Source organism: Microcebus murinus, chromosome 1 (assembly GCF_040939455.1).
Source record: "Microcebus murinus isolate Inina chromosome 1, M.murinus_Inina_mat1.0, whole genome shotgun sequence".
NCBI lineage: Eukaryota > Metazoa > Chordata > Mammalia > Primates > Cheirogaleidae > Microcebus > Microcebus murinus.
Genome location: NC_134104.1, coordinates 89,330,621 through 89,352,598, shown reverse-complemented (window position 1 = coordinate 89,352,598; position 21,978 = coordinate 89,330,621). Strand labels below are relative to the sequence as shown.

General features: G+C 39.6%; 1 protein-coding gene across 2 annotated transcripts in view; it reads left to right on the top strand.

Annotated features, from left to right (window-relative positions):
- The window catches only part of FNDC3B (fibronectin type III domain containing 3B), a 329,131-nt gene that overhangs the window by 235,009 nt on the left and 72,144 nt on the right, over positions 1-21,978 (top strand). For both annotated transcript variants that reach the window (XM_012736403.2, XM_012736402.3), the window contains exons 10-11: positions 7,394-7,532; positions 10,655-10,708. In XM_012736403.2, coding sequence (XP_012591857.1) covers positions 7,394-7,532; positions 10,655-10,708 — 193 coding nt within the window. The remainder of the gene's footprint in view (positions 1-7,393; positions 7,533-10,654; positions 10,709-21,978) is intronic.

Here is a 21,978-nt window from a genome sequence, read left to right as displayed (position 1 = left end):
AGTTCACCAGAAAATGTAATTTTATTTGGATACACAAGAGATTCTTTCCCCTTTCTTCAGTTGTATACATGTACATAAAGATTGTGTAATAAAATTACAAGCATGAAGTACATGTCTTTTACTTTCCAAAGGTTAATTCACACCATGAATTCCTTAGTGATTTTGTGATGAAGTGGGAGGCAGAGTAGCCTAGTAGGGGGAGAATATATTAATTAGCAGGCTTTTGAGTTCTAGTTTGGTTCTGCCATGAATTGGCTGTTTTAACTTTGATCAAGTCACATAGAACTCTGTGCCACAATTTTCTCGGTAAAAAATGTAGGAAAGCAAGAGGTATTGAGGTTATATTTTATTAGCTGCACAAGTGCTTTCAGCTTAGTTTTATGTATAATATATGTAAGAGCAAGTTGTTCTTTTATATTAAGCGTAAAGAGCACATCTGCTTAGCTCTCATATTGCCTAGATGAACTCTATTGCAACCATCTATTCCTGTTTAAATCAAAGCTTTTGGATTTTGTGTCACTTAGCTTCCACCCAAACATATGGAGCTTTTCACATAATCTGTACAAACAAAAAGATTTATATAATTTGTGAAGCTAAGATGACAATGGAAATGATTTAACCATTCTTCAAAATGGTCAATTTAACAACAAACCAGAAGATGTAAAACCGTATACATAGTCATGTAAATGTTATCCATTATTTGTTGTTAACATGTTTATTTTTCCTCCACGTTTTAATAGTTCATAGTATTGTTTTGTTGAAGGTTTATTAATTTCCTGCTCTCTCGTGAGCTTACAATATCCTTTTTAAGAAACTTACATGTTATGAAGAGTCCGCCCTTTATTTACCAACCTGTTGTTCCCTTCATTTTTTTTAACCCTTATTACAAAAGGTAACCTTTGAAAACACTTGCTCATCAATTCTTTTACTGCCGTGTCTAAGAAACATTGTGACCTCTGTACAGATAAAAGAAATAGTTAATGGATTCCCCAAAAGGAATAGGAGAGTGGGGTGGTTACCATCTAGAAGCCTTGGGTCCAGACTTTCTCCTGACACATTTGGAAGAACACACATGGCAGATGACATACACATGACACCACACATTTACAGCCTGAGGCAACCACAATAAAATTATTTGTTCTAGCTCTCTGCTCACCAGAAAGATAGAAAATTCTCCATGGTGATAGTAGGTTTTAGTAGTTTTCTTTTAAAAAGTTCTCTCTCCTAATAAGAATGTCTGTAATCCAAATTTGAGTCTTTTTGCCCTGCCTAGTGCACATTTCGTATAGATCATCCATTCTCTTTGCTTTTACAGTATTTCCTTTTTCAAACTAAAGAAGAATCTTAATACTTCTAACTCGTAGATTTAGCTTCCTCTGGCTTGAATTGCTTTGGTGAGGCAGCGTGATGCATAATGAGCATAGCTTGAAGCTTGGAGTTAATGGCTCTGTCACATACTGAGAGTGTGTGCTTAGGGAAGCCATTGAACCTTCTTTGGCCTTGAATATAAGCCTCAGAAAGATGGTGTGAGAGCAAACGAAATATATGTACGCATCTATTATAAACCTATAGAGTGTTGTATAAATATTGCTTTTTAGTTTTTCCAAGGTTGCTGTAGTTTTTCCACTCTTTGAGACTTCATGACGCAAGTTCTTTGAACCTGTGTATAGTTTGACTATATCACTCACCCTTTTATTGAGATAAAGATGTATTATACATGGCACTGAAAAAAAGAAGCAAGATCTCTTTTTATGATGCAGTTAACATTCTAAAAGTCTTAGCTCCAGGAATGTAAGCTTTTATCATATACAGTAGCCTCAATAATAATTTTAAATTTAATAGTCACCTATAAGGCCTCAAGAGGCACTATGGAAATAGTTTCTTCAGCAAATATCCATAACAGCAGCTACAGAACAATTTCATTACTGGACAGCTGCAAAATGAGCAATTATATTTATTCTCATTTTTATTTGTATGTTACTAATTTAGAAAGTGTCACCCTGGTGGAAGTCTGTATAGCCAGTTATGAAAACTTTTCTTTTAGCAACTCAAAACAGGATACATTTTCCCATCTGGTTCTTAATATAGCACATTTTGATTAAGACCTACAGAAATCTCCCTTCAAATTACTGTCTAGTAGATTGAAAGATTTCTTTGTTAAGTCATGTACTGAAGTCTCACCTGGGGCTTCTGCTCTTATATTCCTTGTCACTTTGATTTTGCTACTCTGATTCCATCCGATTCACACTGACTGCTCAGTATCTTTAAATAATGCTGCTTCTCGTTTTCAACTCTCCCCCACCCACGTTAGTGAGTTTTTTGTGAGTTCACCGAATCATATCTACAAACCTTTTTTTTTCTTTTTAGTATAAAGTCTCTCAATCATGGAATCCTATCATTGAACCTGGTGGCCTCTTGTTACTAGGCAGGAACAGCTCTTGCCACCAACTCACTGTTACTGGAAATTTGTTGAGACTAGTGGCATCCTTCAGACAGTGCTGTAGGTCATGTGCCTGTGGCTGTTTCAGTTGGCATCTGCCAAGCCATTTGAACCAAATCCCACGTGGAACATTATATCAAAAATATTTCTTCTTTCTCACTTTGTGCTATAAGTTTTCGTGTGTAATTGTCATACATATATTCAACCACTATTCTTTTTTTCTTCTAGTGGTGACTGAGGAAAATAATACCCCTCTACATAGTATACACTGATTTGCAAAATTTAGGTCTTGGGTCTTGGCTTAGATTTTTAGTAAAATCATCACTTTTATATTTCTTATCTGGTTCTTAACACAAATGGCTATTTTTGGTTTAATGTTGGTATAATACTTAAAAGAAATCAATTTGTAGTTGTCAAAGTGTATTTATTCAGTGCTTCCATCATGTTGTATGTGGTATAAATCCAGTCATACAAAATCTCCTGTCTGTGTGCATGAGAGAGATTTCGTGTATGAGATTGTATATTGGGGAAGAGAAAAATCCAGTACATAAATAAATTATATTTTTAAATATACATAAGTATGTAAGTTTATATACATAAACAGTATGTGCACTTATGTGTACAAATAAATACACATATACAAATGTATGCTGTCTATATATTTATCAGAAAAGTATATTCCTCTTTCTATTAGCAGTTTTATAATTAATAATAGCCTTGAGATGACCATCTTACTGTGGGAGTCAAGAATTTATAATTTTATCAATGATAAGATAATCAGGAGTTTGAGTGATGGAAAGGATAACAATTTCATGACAAAATTTCAAGTAGTTTTTTAGTCACTGCCATAAACAATTTGGCAAAGAAGTTGCCGAGAAATGATATCATATAATGATATTTCCCAGAAAAATTATGTGATGAAATATTTCAAAAAATATGGTTAACCAGCACAGTACAGAATTATGAAACAGGTGTTATTGACCAAAGATTATAACTCTTACTATGTTACATATGCGCTAGCGGCATATTTCTGAAATTCTTGCAGCACCTATTTCATCACCAGTTAGCCAGTATTTAAGGCAAAACAATTGTGAAAACCCAACACAAGATTAATTATATTGTTAGAAAAATGTTTTCTTTTCCTGGGATAAATGCAAAAGAAACTGAATTGTTTGCTGATTAACCGAGAAACTGACCCTACTCTACAGATCCTCCTTTCATATGATGATATTTATGGAAAACCCATCACCATCATGTGGAAACATATTGCAATATTTTTTTAAGTATTGCATCATTTTCAGAGACTTGACTTCCCTATAAAAGTTATTGGAAAAAGTGTTACTGGTTACTATTACAATGAGTTGCTGTTTACTGAATTATTTTAATTAACAGCTGTAATCACAGGATACTTAAATAGTATGTGAAATATTTTGTATCATATACAGCACATTTATACTGCCATATAAAATAGATCTTGTTTCCTTTTCTGACAAACTTTTGTGTGTGAAAAGCATTGGCCCCTAATTTAAACAAACCACAACATTGTTTAAGGTTAAAGACAAGGGAAATAACTTCATATGGCCCATGCAATTGTCCATTTTCAACCACCTCAAATTTCAAACCTGCATCAAGTTCTTTTACTTTTTTTTTTTTTTTGAAACAGAGTCTCACTTTGTTGCCCAGGCTAGAGTGAGTGCCGTGGCATTAGCCTGGCTCACAGCAACCTCAATCTCCGGGGCTCAGCGATCCTTCTGCCTCAGCCTCCCGAGTAGCTGGGACTACAGGCATGCGCCACCATGCCCGGCTAATTTTTTGTATATATATTTTTAGTTGGTCAATTAATTTATTTCTATTTTTGGTAGAGACGGGGTCTCGCTCAGGCTGGTTTTGAACTCCTGACCTTGAGCAATCTGCCCGCCTCGGCCTCCCAAAGTGCTAGGATTACAGGCGTGAGCCACCACGCCCGGCCAGGTTCTTTTACTTTTATCCCCACTGCCATCCTCCCACCCTGGCCACCAGGAATTTCTACCGCTCATGATTCTCCAGCCTAGGAGATATGGATTACTGACTCTAAGAACCTACTAAAAAGGAACAAAGAACTTGACTGAGTCCAAATTTACCTCTCATCAGACAATTAACTGTTCTGCTAGTACTTTGCTGGCTGTTTACCTGCCTCCCTTCCTCTGCTCTGTTATCCAGATGGACTTTTGGTGCCAAGTGTTTTTGTGAACATCCGGGACCTGGTGTGCCTGAATGTAGTTCTGCACTTGTAGGCAAATGTCCAGTGATTGCAAGCTGAGATGCCTTCTGGGTGGAGATAGAGAGCCTAAATGGATATAATGGATTGGGCAAGGGTCAGCTGAAAAGCAGTCTAAACACCAAGGAGATAGTAGGGTATGGTAGGGACTCTGGAGAACTCTGTAGCACCTGCCCCAGCTGGAGAGGGAGCTGCTCTCAGCTCTATCCCATTACTGCAGTACAGGACAGAGGGCTGAGTGTTGCTACAACTTTAGTTTTTAAGAGAAACCAGGAGTTCATTTTTTTTTCAATGAAAGATCTCCAGATTTCTTTCAGTATATTTTAACTGTTAAAATTTCAGATATCATCAAAAATAGTAGTTTAATGAGCTTTAATCACCCAACTTATTTCCTCAATGCCCTTACTTACTGCCCTGCCCTCTGTGATTCTGAGTAAGGTTCAGACATGATATTATTTCACCTATAAACCATATTACCATCATCATAAGTCAACCCAAAACAAGTAATAATTCCTTAATTACTTCATAATCCAGAGACTGTTCCCATTTCCTCAGCTGTCCTAAAAATGAAGATTTTGTTTCTTTAGTTGTAAGTGGAATTCAAACATGGTTTGAATATGCTTTTTGGTTGTTAGATCTTAAATTTCTTTTAGTCTATAGGTTTTTCCTTCATCTCTTTTTTCTCTCTTGCAGGTTATTTGTTGAAATAATTTTGTTTTTGTCCTGTAGAGTTTTCCACAAGTGTGAATGTGGCTGATTGCATCCCTGTTGAGTTGCTTAATATGTTCTCCTGTCCTCTGTGTTTCCTGTAAAGTGGTGCAGAGGCTTCATCAGATACAGGTTCAGTTTTTCTGGCAAGACAATATTTATAGGTAGTGGCTTGGTCTTTTATTAGGAATGCATAGTATCTGCTTCTCTTTTTTTGCTATGATCATTGTTTGTATTCTTTAATTCATAGATGTCTCTTATATGTAAAAACATCATCTCTGTGCCCTTCCCCCCACCACCTCCATATACACATATGTCTTGGGCCAGATGCAACCAGTGAATCACCAGTTGGAGAATTCTGATTTATCAAAGTTCAGGCTTGAGCCCTGCCCATGTCTGGAACAGTCTGTGATTCATTTTAAGAAACTTACTCCCAGTGAGCCCATCCGGACACATGGAATTGATCTTGCCAGATCTACCATTCAGTTTTATATTATCATGTGCCTACTTATAGTGAGTATGAAAAGATACATTCCCTCATAGAGGTTGAGTAGAGATCATCCTAACGATAAGCATCACTTGTCACGGCGTCCTCCCATAAGGCAAAGAAGTCAAACATATATTAAGTATGTATTTTACCTTTTAGGGGAAAGGTAGACATTTCTGTTAGTAGCTTTGACTGTCATGGCCTCTATTAATTTTTTGTGATGGACTTTGAAGAGAAATGACTTTGTAAATCATACACTTTATCGGGACCTACCTTCCCGAATGTTATCTTTAGCTATTATGTGTGTTCATTGAATAGACTGAGAGGAAGTGCATTGGGGGTGTTTAGAGAAACATGATTATAAGATGAACAAGAGGAGTGGGCAATACAGTATAGTGCTTAGACTCCCAGTTCTGAATCAAGTCAGCCCGACTTTTAGCTGTGTGGCTTTGGGACATTTACTTCATCTCTCTAAATCTGAGTTTCCTGCTGCCTGAAATGGGTAATAAGATTTCCTCACCTCATAGAGAGGGTGGCTATAAGAACTAGAGGCATGATATATGTTTACCAACACCATGAATAGCTTAATCCTTGGATCTTTTTTAGGCAGCAGAGGCTGCTTTGTTGCCTTTTAAAAATAATATGTTTTCAATTTTTAAAAAATAAATTCCTGGTATGAAATAATGGAAAAGTAGAAAGGAAGATGATAAAAATCAACATAATTCTGTTTTATGCTGTCTGGACAAGAGTATGGTATTATAATAGTATGTTATATTCTTTTTCTTCACAGCTTCTCTAGAGAAATCAGGCACATATGTGCAGTGTTGGGCCAAGTGTTTTAATGTGCAGAACAAACATCTTTAATCTTGGTGCCATGTGCAAGAGTTAAATATTCACATGGATCAAACTGTACCTGAACATTGTTTTTGTTGAATTAGAGAAAGATGCACTTGGCAGGAGCAAAGATGTTTGTATGTGTGAAACATCCATATTTTAACCAAATAGTACAGTGTTATAAATAGTTCAAAGATGATATCTGTCCTATTGTTTGTACTTTGGTGTTCTCCCTCCAGTCTGTGGACTCTTATCAGTGCTTCTTGTCCCTTTTAACCCAACACTTAACTGTACTTTTAGCCTTTTTCCAAAGTCAGCCAGAGAATAGCTTGATGGTTTTTAGAATGTGTGTTTGGAAACCATTCTGGAGATTAAGGCATAGTTTCTTATTAATAGAATATCTCTTCTAATAGTAGATCCTGCCTATCTTAAAACAGAGCTGGGTGGCACACACTGAGGCAAATGCCCTGTTGGAGGACTGTCCCTTGTTAATGGGGACTGTACTTAGGTCAGGACAAGACCAGCAGATGAGAGCAAGAGTCAGGGTGCTCACCACGCAAGAAATTCTGTTCATCTGTGGAAAGCCCTGGGTCGAAGCAAAGATGAGAATCCTGGTCTTCTGTGATGAGCTGCTGCCACTGACTGTCTTTGTCTGTTTTGTTTTCAGGGTGTATGCCATGTACAATTCCGTGAAGGGATCCTGCTCCGAGCCAGTTAGCTTCACCACCCACAGCTGTGCGCCTGAGTGTCCTTTCCCTCCTAAGCTGGCACACAGGAGCAAAAGCTCACTGACCTTGCAGTGGAAGGTGGGTAGCTCAAAGTGTCAAGAATAGTCTCACATTAATATGTCACTGTAGCCATTTGAGATATTTATTTAGCACTATTCCGATTTTGTCACAGTGTTTGGTTTTCTACATAGTTACTATGTGAAACCAATTATTATGATATTAAAAGTTGTCGTTTCTATAAAAATTGGGCAAAGGGATGGGAGGAGGGAACTGCAAAATCCCACTTTAGCTCTTTTTGCAAGAGAATTTGGTAAATCTTTTAGGATCATAAGCAATACTTTATAAGTGAGATAAGTATTTAAAATACCTAAATTTCATTATTTTCTAGGACTTTAGTAAAAAGTTTTTACAAAGAAAGATTGAGAGATAAAGTACTTTTATTGCACTTTTGGTTTCTTTGGTGTCACAGAAGTGCTTAATATTTAAAACTAGAATGTTTAATGTTCTGTATTAAGACTTCATCAGTTTTCAATAATTAGGCCTCACATCAGTCAGGATTACTAATTGTCTAAAAAAGACTGAATGCTATAATAATTTTCATGAAATACAACTTACTGGCTAAAAATAACTGTTACCAAAGAGGTCCTATTGCACCTTCCTTAAGGGATGTCACTGGCTTGTTAATCACAGTTGTGTGTTTGCAAGAAAACAGTAAATTATGTTAGCAATCTCTATAGCAATTATTTCTATATATCAATATTTTAAAATGTATTTTAAAATGTAAAATATATAGAGATAGAGATAATAAAGATTTATCATTTGGGGGGGAGAATACAACATGTGAAAGAAATAAGATGGGTAGGGAGATCCATTACAGGTGAAGAAATATTTTATCTTTTTATCTCTAGACCAGAGAGTCAGATTTGCTTAGGGAGTTGATACAAGCAATTGAGAGGGGGCCAGTAAACAACAAAGCACAGACTCATCTAGATCCCTCTTGAATGGGCAGCTGCTTTCTTGTAGCCAATGGCCAACATTGGGTGTGTTATTTGGACAAAGGCAAAGTTTAAACTGGCTTAGAATCTGAACTATTTTATTTTCCTTCCTGGCTTCCAGGGATAATCCAGGTCAGTGATTCCCCATCTTTTCAGAGTTTTAACACCCAACTGGTCATTGTTGTTTAATTCCTTGGAGCATATACATCCATTTAAAAATGTGTTCTATATTTACACATATACATATATAAATATATCTTTTCTTAAGGAAAGGATTAAATCCATTTTGTTTGGAAAATATAAGAAATCTTCTTTAGATTACCAGAGGGACCCCGGGGTCTTATAAACCTAAAGTTGGGAATCACTGATGCATACTCTGCTTAAAACCTGGATGAATTTCAGGTCTCAGGCAGACCAGCAACTTCAAGAAAGAGTTTTCTTATTCCAAGGAAAGTGTTTCACATTTTCTTTCTCCCTTTCTTAAGTTATAAATCAGAAACATACTCTTGTTCCATTCAGTCATGTACAAACTTGAATGTTCTGGATCCAGCTTAGTTTTCATTTAAACATCCTTAGAACAGATTCCCGGATCATGGTGCTGCAGGAGGGGGTGCAAGGACAGGGGACCCTTCCCTGGCTGCTGATGTGTCCTTCAGTCCACAAAGATGCTGAGAGCTAAAAGATCTCTGACATCTTGTTCGTCAGCAACAGTTATCGCTTACACAGGACATGAGGCAAAACAAAACCTAAGTCACTGTACCCACCCTCAAGGAATTAAGGGACCAGTAGTGGGGTAGGCTGTCCTCGAAGAACTACCAAAGAGCTCTTTTTTCTAGAGGAATTTATGAGCCATCATAAACATAGTTCTCATCTTAGAAGTGAGTCCTCATCTAAAATTTTATTTTGTCAGGTTATTAGAACTTTAAATGTATCACTATCCTGTCCTCCAAACTGAGCCCACAAAGGCCTGCAATTATGGTTTAGAATTTATAGCACTCATCTGAGATGTCAATTTTGGGACCAGAGATTGTGTAACTCAGAAGGCAGAAGGGGGGAGAAGGAAGGAAAGGAGAGGGAGGGAGAGTTTCTTTGTTGACTTAGCAAACATTTACCCTGATGATGTTTTGTCATTAACAATAATAGAGCAATAGTTACTATTTACCAAGTGCTTCCTATAAAACTGGGTCATTTACTAGATGATTTACATATTCTCCCAATTACTTGTCACACCTATCCATTCTTGGAAGGAGAAATTAGATGTTGATATTAAACAGCTAGCACCAGGCCACATGTGACAGATAAACAGCCACGCTGGGATTCAGACACAACTCTGGGGAAGCCTGGCTGCTTTTTGCCAGAGGCAAACTGTGCTGTTTGTTGGGCTGTTGCTCTTAGGGAGGAGTCAGGCCCGGGCATGTTTTTGAAGAGGGAGACGTGATCCTATTCCATGGCTGCCTCCCCTACCTCTTAGTTCTCTCTCTCTAGATCTTACTACCCTGGAGCTCCCAGGGACCCTACTGTGGCACTCCTAGCTGGTCTAACCCTGAAAAGCACGCTTTTCCCTAGAGTTCTCTACTTCCCTTCCTGTTGTTCAAAACCTCTTTTCTCAGTGAAGCAGATCTCAGCATGCTTTTAAGAGAAAAGTAAATGATAAAACTTCTTTTTGCTAGCATGTGAAAGGCTAATAGCCTCTAGTAATCCATCCAGAGGATCTCATTTTTCCTCATTTTTTAACAAAAGGGGAACCCTTAGGACACAGCTTTCTAATCTTAAGTACTTAAAAAAAAAAAGCTACATAGGAGAAGTTACAAAAATAAAGACTTGACTGTGCCCCCAGACCCCAGCAGTGTCTGTGTTTCTCCACTGCCTTTTCCCCTCTACTCTTGAATTGAAAGTGCCTCTGAAATGTTTTCTTTCCAGAGGAAGTGGGGGCCCACGAGGCTGTAAAGGTGGGAAGGTGGGTAAGCAGGTTTGGCTGTTTGTGGAGTATAATTTATTAATAGTAGGGGCTCTCTGCAGTTGAGTTGTATTAAAGTTGGTGTGTGATCTTTAATAAATTGACCAAGGAAATGCAGGAACTATCAGGTTTATTTCCCTGAGGGGAGAACGCAGAGCTATCATAGATATTATACTTGAACAAGTGTGTAGCTCGTAAGTTTTGTCTGTGAACAACTTTCTCTAATCTCATTTTATTATTTTTTTTAGGCACCAATTGACAATGGTTCAAAAATCACCAACTACCTTTTAGAATGGGATGAGGTAAGCTTATTTTCCTATTCATCCATTTAAACACCATTTCAAAAACAAAATGCTGAATAAATACCATCTTATTCTTTTTAAGATGTGCTAAATACAGAAAAAGGGAATGTAATTAGAGAAAAATTTAAATCAGTAGTTACTGGCTATGGAAAATAAAGTTGGAGTGAACCAGTATAATGATTTGTATGTTAAAATTATATTTACCTGGTTTATTTGCAAACAATGCTACTGAAAAAAAAACAGAGTTTTAATCTATTTTGAGTCTCTAATGTCTAGTCAGCCATTAATTCGTATTAAAAATTGACTGTTTTATCATCTTGACTGCTTAGATGGTTTTGATAAGGTAAAACATGTGGTGGCTCGGGAAGCATAATTTGTTTTTTTCTTTTGGAAAAAACATGTATGTACTTTGGTGGTGCCCTATTGAGAGTTCTCTGAGGGAGGGTGGAGTAGTGCGTGGAGGTCTCACTCTACCCATGTGCAAATGCCCTCTGGGTAAGACCATTCTTTAACAGGTGCCCTCTTTGCTGTTGCTGTCACTAGAGGTCCTCGGTATGCATGGTGGAGTTTCCCTATTCTCAAATCCACTCTGTGCTGAATGATGACCAGTACATTTCTGTCCTACTTAATGCTATACACAGGATCTCAGGCAGAAAAACTTGATGCAGAAACCTTTCATTTCTATAAAGCAACTGTACTTTTGTTCCTGAAGATCTTAATTCTGTTCATTTGCCCTTGCTTTATTCTGTCTTTCTGTGGCTGGGCAAATAGGCTGAGGATTTTAATAATAGGAAATGTGGAATTTGGGGGAGAAATGCAAGTTAACTAGTCTTTGTGAGTTATGTTTGGAGGGATTGAAAGATTCAGAACATAGGCTTAGGCAAGAAGTCACTTGGCAAGGATGGAAAAATATTTTAACTAAAAACTGATGACATTCTTATGATGAAATTTTGATGTGAAAGAGTTCTTCATCACTTTCTGTAGAAGCATATTTTTCCATTTGAGTTGCATCTGAACAGCTCCAAGTTCCAAGTTACCCAAGACAACTATCTATTGTTCTTAGGATCCTTGTAAATAGCTTATATTTGCAGATTGGTGAGACTTAGACTTAACCTGTACATTCTACAAATCAGGTTGATTTCATTTTATAAAGTGGTTTGATTAAAAAGTGAAACCACCACTATAGCCCTTATAGATTTTTATAGGTAGTCAAGAATGTTGGAAAGGAATTTGGCTGACCTATGAGCATATAGTAACATCTTCCCATCTCCTCCTCCTCTTTATTAATGAAAGTCTGTTTTTATGTGTTTATTTGTTTCACTGACCTGTTTTTATTTTATTTTTTTCATGACTTAAGGTTTTATATCGGGATAGAATTCACCAGTAAAGGAGAGCCGTTTTTATTGTTTCAGATATCTTCTTAGGGTGTGTGTGTGTGTGTGTGTGTGTGTGTGTGTGTGTGTGTGTGTGTGTGTGTGTGTGTTTGCGTATATGTAGGTGCATGTCCTGGTTTTTTGCCACTTCTCTACCTAGAACCATGACCTCCTAAGTTAAAGAGGATCTGAGGAGTTGAGTATATGCATATACTGGAATGGGAAACTTCCAAGGAAAACTCAAATGTGGCAGGAAAGGGTAATGGTGGCTTAGTTGCTGGAAGGCTCAGTCCCTTCCCTGGCACAATGCTGAGGGAAAGTGTGCCACAGCCTCCAATAGAACGGAGGAGTTATGCCCATGACTTTTTATGCTCAGCATGGTCCACTATGGACTGGCAATCACAAATGTTATAATAAATGGATGGTTTTGGCCTTATGCCTTTCACCTACTCGGTCTCTTTCCATCTTTTCCATTCTCCCTTTGTAATTCTCTGCCTTCCTCTTTCCTCTTTATTTTCTGTCCCACCTTGAAATTCCTGTTGATGTTGGCCCTATTGAGCTTTCGTGGAGATTCTAGAGTAATTGACTCTCATCTACCATGGGTGTTTTGCCAACACAGGCATCCTCTTATATTCTTTGGCTTAATATTCACCTTCTGTAGAAACTCCTACACTCCAAACTCTGTGAAGTGTTCCCCGGCCTTCAGGTGCAGTGAGCTCCCTGGCAGCTGAGGATGATTGAAAGAACACCAAAATTAGGAGATCGGTTCCAGGGTTTATGCTGGGCAGCTTGACCTCTGTGGTGCTCAACTTGCCTGTCTGCGAAATGGCAAACAGATTAGACCATCAGCTCGTGTGCATTTATATATTTATGCTCTCTCAAAACAGATCATTTAGGATTATCTCTTCTGATAAGAGAATGTTTCGGAATCCTTTTTGCTGTTGTTTGGTCTGTTTATTTGTTATTTCAGCATTTATGGAGTATATACCTCTATGAGGGATATATGACATGAAAAAGATAATACCCTCACTGCAATAGCTGAAAAAGCTAATGGGTGCTTATCCCCTTGCTGTGCTTTTAAACAGACACAAACAAAACAAACTTAGCCATATGATTCTCAAATTTTTCTCTCCAGTAGCTTCTTTGTTTTATATTATATCTCTTTCCTTTCTAGTCCCCCATAAAGATTAAAAAATGGTGCCATTGGGTTTTCTGGCAATGAGAATTCAAGCAACAGGCCTATTAATTTCTGTCCACTCAATCATTTCAGAAGTGAAGTTTCTGACAACACAGTCAGACAGTCTGTGTTTTTAAATTTGCGGTTAAGCCAGGGGTCAGCAGCCCTCTTTGGGGCAGCTCACTCAAGTTGGTCTTTGTGACCCACATTCCTTTGCTATCCAGTCTTGGCTTTGAGGAAGAAAAGCAGATACATAAACAGAGGAGAACAGCATCTGGTCTGCAGGAAGTGTGAACACATGAAGCTCTGGCCATCTCTCTGAAACCTTCTGGTAGTTTCTAGAGCCAGGTGCACCTGGTACTGAGGACTATTTCTAGACTCTGCCCTAGTGGAACTTGGTGGGCAGGAGATTCGGAAGGGGGTGTTTTGCAGAATCACCCTCTACCCTCCCCTTCCCTCCCAAGAGCCAGACCTCTTCTCTCCTGTCTTCTCTTCTTCAAGGACATCTGCCCCAGCCATACACCCATAAGCCTCTCTGTCATCCAGGCGACTACAGAAATAAACTTAGAGTATAGAAAGATTGAGAAGCAAATCACTGCCTGAGAGTAAAACAGGTATGCTCAGAGTCTCAGAGAAGGTTGTGTTGAGGAGTAACATCCTGCCCTGTCTCTGTTCTGGCCCCTGGTTTTAGAATCATGACTTTTGAGGTGAGGTTGCCCTCCCCATCTGCATGTGTGCCACCATGTCTCGCACCATGTGGATGTATGAGTGTCCCCTGTGGCCCCTATATTTTTATTACAGTATAACGGCACTGGTTTGAGTTCTAGGATACTTTATTCTTTTGTTCAATTTGTAATCAGCATTCCAATAAAATGATTAGTGTAAAATTTGAAAGTGTTGGTAAAATAAGAACACGGGGCATCAAGCTCAGTTTTTAAGCTTCTGAGAAAAAGTTTAATGAACAAAAGAGGAGTGGCCTTTATTTCTAGTAGGAATGCTATGCTGAGTTGACCTTCTTGAGAAGATCCACCTTAATCAATACCTAAGTATATTCTGGCCTCCAAGACACCAGAGAAGGTGGGACCCTAATGGGGGACAGAAAACAGAAACATGTTGCAGTGGAGGGGGAATGTGATACACCAACCCTCCCAAATTCATTGTCATTAATGTCACATCACTGTTGCATAGAGTTCACTTGAAAATTACTCATTACTAGTTCTGTAAGAGGGTTGGCTGCCTGTTTTTTCTTCATTAATAACTAGCTAGACAACTCTTTCATTTTTAGATCAATGTGGGAAGTAACTGACTATGATATGGTATAATTAGCAACTAAAAATAGAGTGTACAGGTGTCACTGGCTTTTCAGCTATGACCATCAGTTTCGATTTTCACCTGAAACAGATCAGTTTTTATTTCTTGTAGGGGATATTTCTTGGAAAGGTATGGCCTTTCTTAGTCAAGTTCCCTTGTTGTGGTGACTCAGATGAGTTTTAGTGTCCAGAGCCATAGGGTTTGAAAACTGGCCCTGCATTTTGTAGCACTGTTTCCTCCTCCAGGAGACTACCCATTAGGAGCAGAAAGGCAGAAGGTCATTTTCAAGGCAGTTGCTACTTGATCATTGGATGAGTCATGGTCACATTTTGATTTCCAAGCATTCCTGTCCCCACGTTTACATTTTAATCTACAGGTGATAGTCATTCTGAAAGCTATGGAGAGCAGGTCTGAAGTTCCTAAAGGTTTTTTTTATTTTTTTCCTTGTCAGATTTGTGGGTTACACCCAATGCTGACTTAAAAAAAGAAGAAACTCTTTTATGAATTTAGTTTTGATTTAGTTCAGAATTATGAATAGAAGAGAGCTTCTTAATTTTTTTTCACAGTAGCACAATGCTTACCTGCTAGATTTCTCAAAGTTAGGGTTCTTTCCCCCAATGGGAAGTCAGTGGAGGGGAAGGTGGTCGTAGCACTTGAGCTGCACCACTCCATGGGCCACCCTAAACTCAGCCCGTGGACTGCCCTGTCTTCTCCCTGGGAACTCTCCCAAACTAAATTGACCCTGTGTTGCTTCTCCGCTTAGTGGCATATCAGTGTCAAGTTAGGTGGGAGTTTTTCCCTAGAAGAAGCTATGGGGGAAAGATTGAGGATCTTGAGGCTTCTAGGGTAGGGAGGGGCTTTTAGGAAAAAGAATTAGGGACCTTTGGATTGAATCATTCATAAATGCTTGCCCAGTCTGTTTTAAGTTTCCTAAATATTAAGTAGATGATGATCTGGCCTTTTCCTTGAAAACTTGAGTAAACGAGTAAATTTTACAAACTCTAGAAAATGAGTTCTGTAAGTAGCTGTATTTATGGAAACTTGTAAGTTCTGTCAGGTATTGTTTTTATTTTTGCCATATAGAATACTAACTGGTGCTATTGCAACTATGAGAGCAAATGGAGATTTTGCTCTGAATAAAGTGGCATGGATTCACCTTGATGATATGTATCAATGATACAGTGTTTATCTAGAGATACTTGGATTAATAGTCTCTGCCTTAGTCTATTTTGTGCTGCTATAACAGAGTACCTGAGCCTGGATAATTTATAAAAAACCAGAGATTCATTTCTTACAGTTCTGGAGGCTGGGAGAGCCAAGGTCGAGAGCCTGCATCAGACAGAGGCCTTCTTGCTGCATCATATCATGACAGAAGGGCAAGATAGCACGTGCCCAAGAGAGGGGAGTAGGCTAAACTCATCCTTTATCAGGAACTCATTCCTGTGACAGTGGCATTTATGGATTCATGAGGGCAGAGCCTCATGACCTATTTACCTCTTAAAGGAAAAAAAAGCACCATCTCTTAACCCTGTTGCATTGGGGATTCATTTTCTAACATGTAAACTTGAGAGAACATTTCAACCATAATAGTCTCTAATCACGGTACCCTAAGCAAGTAGTTTAACCCCTGAGCCTTAGCCTTTCCACCTGAATGAAAAGTAACATCAGTTATCTCCCAGGAATGTAAAGATTGAACAAGAAGACGTGGACAGTAGCAGATTCAGTGTAATGATTATTCCATGTTTTGGGTGCAAGTTCGCCTAAGCAGATGTTAAGATCTGGGTGGGAAAAGTCAACAGTTCGAAAGCTTATGTGAGAGGCATATGACATTCGTCTGTCGGGAACTTAAACAGGAGCCCTGAGGTTAGTGTCTCGAATTTGAGCTAAACAAAAACTTATGTCAGTGCTATAAATGGATGTTAACATACTGTCAGCCCAGCTTCTGGATGTGACGTGTAGGGGATATATGGGAGAACCGGAAAAATAGCTCTGTGGGAATGTGACTCCTGGTGTTCCCAAGAATCTTCCTCATGGTGACTCAGCTAGCCCAAAAGCAAGTTCACATCTGGTTCCCTGGTGACTGAGGAGCCAGCACAGCTATAAAACACAGTGGACTAAGAATGAAATAAATAACCACAGAAATCAAGGGGAAGTTGAGAGAGCAGAAAATGCCAGCAATAGGTAGAGCCCATGAGCCCTGGGGAACCTTAGCAGGCCAGGCCCTGCAGTCTTCGGGCAGAAACTTCCTGAAGTAGGTAGCCGGCCCAGACTATAGCTTCTTGGGCGTCCATCTAGTTCAGGAATAGTCAGTTTAGCTCTAAAGTTAGGGATTGAGCTGGCACCATAGGAGACACTTGATAACTGATTTATTAATCAGACTCCTATTTAGCTTATGTGTTGAATAGTTAACATTGATAATCTCTCAGAATGCTTCTTGGCATCAGTGAATTTGCACATCGCTTCTCTGGTTAGACAGCAACCACTCTTGGAATGGAGGCAAGTGTAGCGTCAGCAAGCAGAGTGACTTCCTGTGTCCTGGCAGAATGGATGAGGAGAGAGAGCCTCCCTGAGAATTTGGTGACTCTGTCTCTCCAGGGTGCCATGCTACCTTAGGTGAACAGCATGTTAGTTCTGTGGAGAAAGCTGGAAGGGCAGCCTTCCATTCCCCAACCAGCACTGCCTGGCTGAAATGTAGTGGGAAGGTGCCCCTTGCCCTGGTTCATGCGCTCTGTGGTTATTCTTGGAAACTGGTCCTTATGGGGATTGGAGAGCGGGGTCCTGGGTTCGTTTGCCACTCTGTTCATCAGAGACCATCTTTGATACAAGTGCTTCAAATCAAATCCGTGACCTGGCAGAGTGGCAGTGTTTTTCCATATCACAGACGTTCACTACCACAGCTGAGGGTGGTTTCAGGGAGCCAGGGAAATTGCTTACCCCAATATAGCTACTCTTGAAGGAAAGTAGGCCAAAAAGGATTTAATAACTCAGAGGTTCTTTAGGTACCAAGGCAGAGTTAAAAGGAGCCCCCTCTTTTGGGACCTCAGCCCCTGACATCCACACACCTGTGTCAAATTCTCTTCCTGCTTTTTACCATTTGTCATATGTGCAGGATGGCGCTACGTGTTTGGGCAGCAGACTTGGTGGGGTGCTTCTGGCTGAGGCTAAATTACAAATCCCATCTTGGTTCCTGGCACCTTATTTGTCAACTTGTATTTGTTATGCCTGCTGGTTGCCAGCTGGAAGAAAACCACCGTGGGCCTTGACTAGGTGGATGGACCCAGCCCATCCCTCCCTTGGTTCATTTGTAAATTGTACTAGCAGCCTGTTCTAAAGTGACCCCCCTCTGCTCTCTTCCTCCCCCTTCACTGGGACAGTCTTAGCACATTAATCATATCAAAGCATTGATACCAGATGAACCTCAATATTTGGAGAAATATGTAAGAAAATTTTGTTTGTTTTGTTTATTTAAGTCAGGACCTGGTGATCACCCTTGGCTATTTCAGGCAGCCAGGCCTCTCCCACTAACAGAAAAACTAGTATGCTAAGGGACCAAATGCATGTGGTGTTTATTTAGTGACTTGCAGCCATAAACCATCCCACCCTCTTACCTTTGAAATGTCCTCTGTGCCAGGATGCTCAGTAAAATGAAAGAGGCATCCCTGAGGGAAGAGTGGGGTTTGTCACAAGGAGCTTTTGAATCTGCCCAGATGTGAAGTGTCCCCACCTCCTGGTGAGGAGCCCCTTTGTGTATATGATTATGCTGAACACATACATGCTCTTTCATTTCTCAAGCCAACATTTATCTTTGATGTTGCCTCGGGTCGGCCAGTGCTGGAACAACCTCTAAATATAGACGCACAAGCAGACTAAATCTTAGAGGCTGGCGGTAGTTCAGTTGGCCAGTGCAATTTGATTTTTTGATTTATCGTTGCCATTTCTGACAGGTTGAATTATGCTGTTACAGAGAGTGCCCAGCCCAGGATCACTCAGCTTATGTCTGGATCCAGCAGCCATGGGCCACAAGCACATGACAACTGATAACCAAATTCATATAACTTATTTAGCAGGCAGTTATCAAACCTGGTAAGAGCAGCTCAGTAAGGCAGCAAGCGTGGCTGTGAAGGAACCTGTGAGAGAAGGGGGGTGATGGAAAGCGGCCCCAGAAAAAGAAAACGCCAGGAAGAGTAGGTCACATGACCAAAGGGAGCCAGTTCAACAAGGATTCTAGCCCCCTTCTGTTGGCCGTTCATATTCTTGTGTCAGGAATGAAGCTATTATAAAGAGGAACAGGAAGGATTTTTTCCAATCTATTAATTTGAAGGTAATTGAAAATATCAGCCAACTTTGTCTATTAGTGCCAGTAGCGTTGGAATACCCACTGCCAGTGCCGTCAGTGCCAGTGCGGTTGGAAATGTTACCCGCAGCCCTGCAGTCTGCAGAATTACTCTGGCGGGAGAACACTGTGGCCTGAATTAATTGGGATATTTGTGAGTTGTATGTATAGAATTGGCCATGGGTGTGCTATGTTCCTTAACAGGAAACCAGCCATTTAGAGTACTGAGGTCAGCCTTATGAAGGTTAGTAAAGAAGAAAAACTGACTTGCAAAAATTCTTTTGTCATTGTTTTCAGTGTTCCAGTTACATACTTTTTTACAGGTTAACACAAGCAACAAATGTTGTTTTTAAATGTATTTTTAACTTTAAAAATTTGTTGGATTTTATGAACCAAATCGAATATTTTTTTATATACTTAGCTACCATTTTTTTAGATAGGAAGACCATCTGTAAATTGCTATCTCCACTCCATTATGTGTTTATAAACAGATACCCAGAGAAAGATGGAAACCTGGTTACATGAGGAAGTCCTTTGAAATGTTATTTTGTTTGCTCACTCCTGTGGTTTTAGACTATGTCATACCTAAACTGTCCCCAAAAGACCATTGCATGTCTGTATTTAAAAATCTCCCTAGGGTTCTCTAAACTTCCTATAGCATTATTAAAAAATTTTAATTCAGTCCTAAATATAACTCTATTAAGATGAAGTAACTGCATAGCTCTTGATTGGCAATTTTGGTTGATCTATATCACATAGGAGTCTGGTTATATTTTTAGCTTCCACCAAAACAATGTTTAAACTTTATTCAGAGAGGCCCTTTGTTGGATAGCTTTGAGAGAAAAGGCATGTGCTACATGCATATAGAACACGGGACTTTTTACATGTCAGGCATTGTTATGTGTGCCAGCATTTCACATTCCCGTCCCTTACTTTCTGCTTGTTATTGTGTAGGAGGAATTTATAAAAGTTTGCTGAAATTCAAAGGGGTAAAACTTCATACTGCAAACATATATGGCCATCAAAATAGATGAGTGTAATACTGCATAATAAATTACCTCAAAACTTGGTGGCTTCAAACAATTACTTTCTTATGCTCATGGATTCTGGGTTAGGGCTTTGGTGGGCACTGAGGGATGGCTTGTGAGTACTCTGTGATAGAGTTGTAATTATAATGGAGTTTCAACTCCGAGTGCTCACTGGCTGGGACTAGTCCTCTGGCGATGTCTTCACTCAAAGTCTCTCGACCGGTGCTTGCTTTGGGCGGGACCTATGCGGGGCCATCCACGTGGCCATCCATGTGGTCTGTCCATGCCTCACAGCATGGCAGCCTTAGAGTAGTCGGAATTGCAAAGTGTCACAAGGAAAAGGCAGAAGCTTTGTCATCTTTTCATTCTCAGCCCTAGAAGTCACCCACCCAGCTTCATTTCCACTCCATTCTTTTGGTTACAAGAGTCACAAGCCCACCCACATTTCAAGGGAAAAAGACATAGATTTTATTCCTCAGTGGATGAGGAATAAAAGTATTTTAGACTGTTTAAAATCACCACCTCGTGATATAAAGTTTCTCTTGACTTCTTTCAGTCCTAAGAAGCCATTAACAAATATTTTTTCCTTTATCTTTGCACATACAGTGTTTTAGAAACCATGTCCTAAGACTTATTCCTACCCTTTATTCCTTCTTAGTCTTCTGAGGAGAGGGAGAAGGAAGAAAAAAGTGTGTCCAGAAATGCAGTGGTAGGACCTTATAGCCAGTGCTACTCAGCTAGTCAGGGGATATGCCTTAATGGTGCTCAAATACCACTCTTCCCAGTTAGCAGATGGAAAGGATCACTCTGCCTGTCTTAGTGACAAGGGCAAGGAACTCAGGAGATAAACAGTCTCCTGCCAGTTAATATCTCTGCCTTGGGAGTATTACTTGAAAAGCAGGATCATGTGTCCTATTCCTTCAGGTGACTCAGAGTAGTTCAACAATATGCTTTACTTTTTTTTTTTTTTTCTGGAAGACAGCATGTTGCTCTCCTGCCCAGACTGGAGTGCAGTGGCATCATCATAGTTCCACTGCAGCCTCAAATTCCTGGGTGCAGGGAGTCCTCCTGCCTCAGCCTCCCAAGTAGCTAGGACTACAGGCACACACCACCATGGCTGGCTAATTTTTTATAGAGATGGGGCCTCACTATTTTGCCCAGGCTGATCTGGAACTCCTGGCCTCAAGCAATCCTCTCACCTTGGCCTTCCAAAGCATTGGGACGACAGGTGTGAGCCACTGCCTAATTTTTATTTTTTAACTGTAGATTAGAAAGAAATGGAAAAATATTCAAGTAAATATTAAAGGAACAGAAGAGAAAATAAAGAATATGTTCCTTAAAATATTTAAAACCTTTTATATTTATAATTTATCCCCAAATTTCATTTTAAAGAATACAACGTTTGGCAAGGCCTTTTTTCTCCTGGGAGAAGATCTTTGTCCCTGAAGTCATTATCACATCCTAAAAATATTACTAAGGCAGTCATTTTCTGCATGTAGCTGCATAAAACTACATTTTCTGTACTCCCCAAGCTTTCTTCTCTCACCTCTTCCTTTCTGTGATCAGGCTCCTTCATAGTCTGGTAAAAAAGTTGGAAGTTATTCCCATTCTTCAGAATTTAGCAGGAGCCTGTAGGGCCCAGAGCAACATCTGGACTCTCTTGTTTTGAGGACTTGTAACCAAATGTGTGACCCCTGGAAAATGTGAGTGAGGATGAAGATGGAGCGAAGCGGAGGCAGATGTGGATGGAACATGTACGGTCCTAAGTGTTCTTCTAAGGCTGGGACTTTCCCCCAGAGATGGAGACTCTTTAACATGTGAATCTAGAAATGAAAAGAGGTACTTGCATTCCAAAGTTCAGAAAAATGGAATGTCCAGCGTTGGCCAGGTGGACGCTGCAGTAAATAGAGCTTCCGTGACATTAGGGGACTGGGCTGCCTGAGACACGCAGGAGGGAGTGGAGAGGAAGCTGACCCAGCAGTGTCTGGAATGTGGATAACATGCAGTGTGTTTTTGTTCAGTGATAAGAAAGAGGAGAAGGAGGCCAG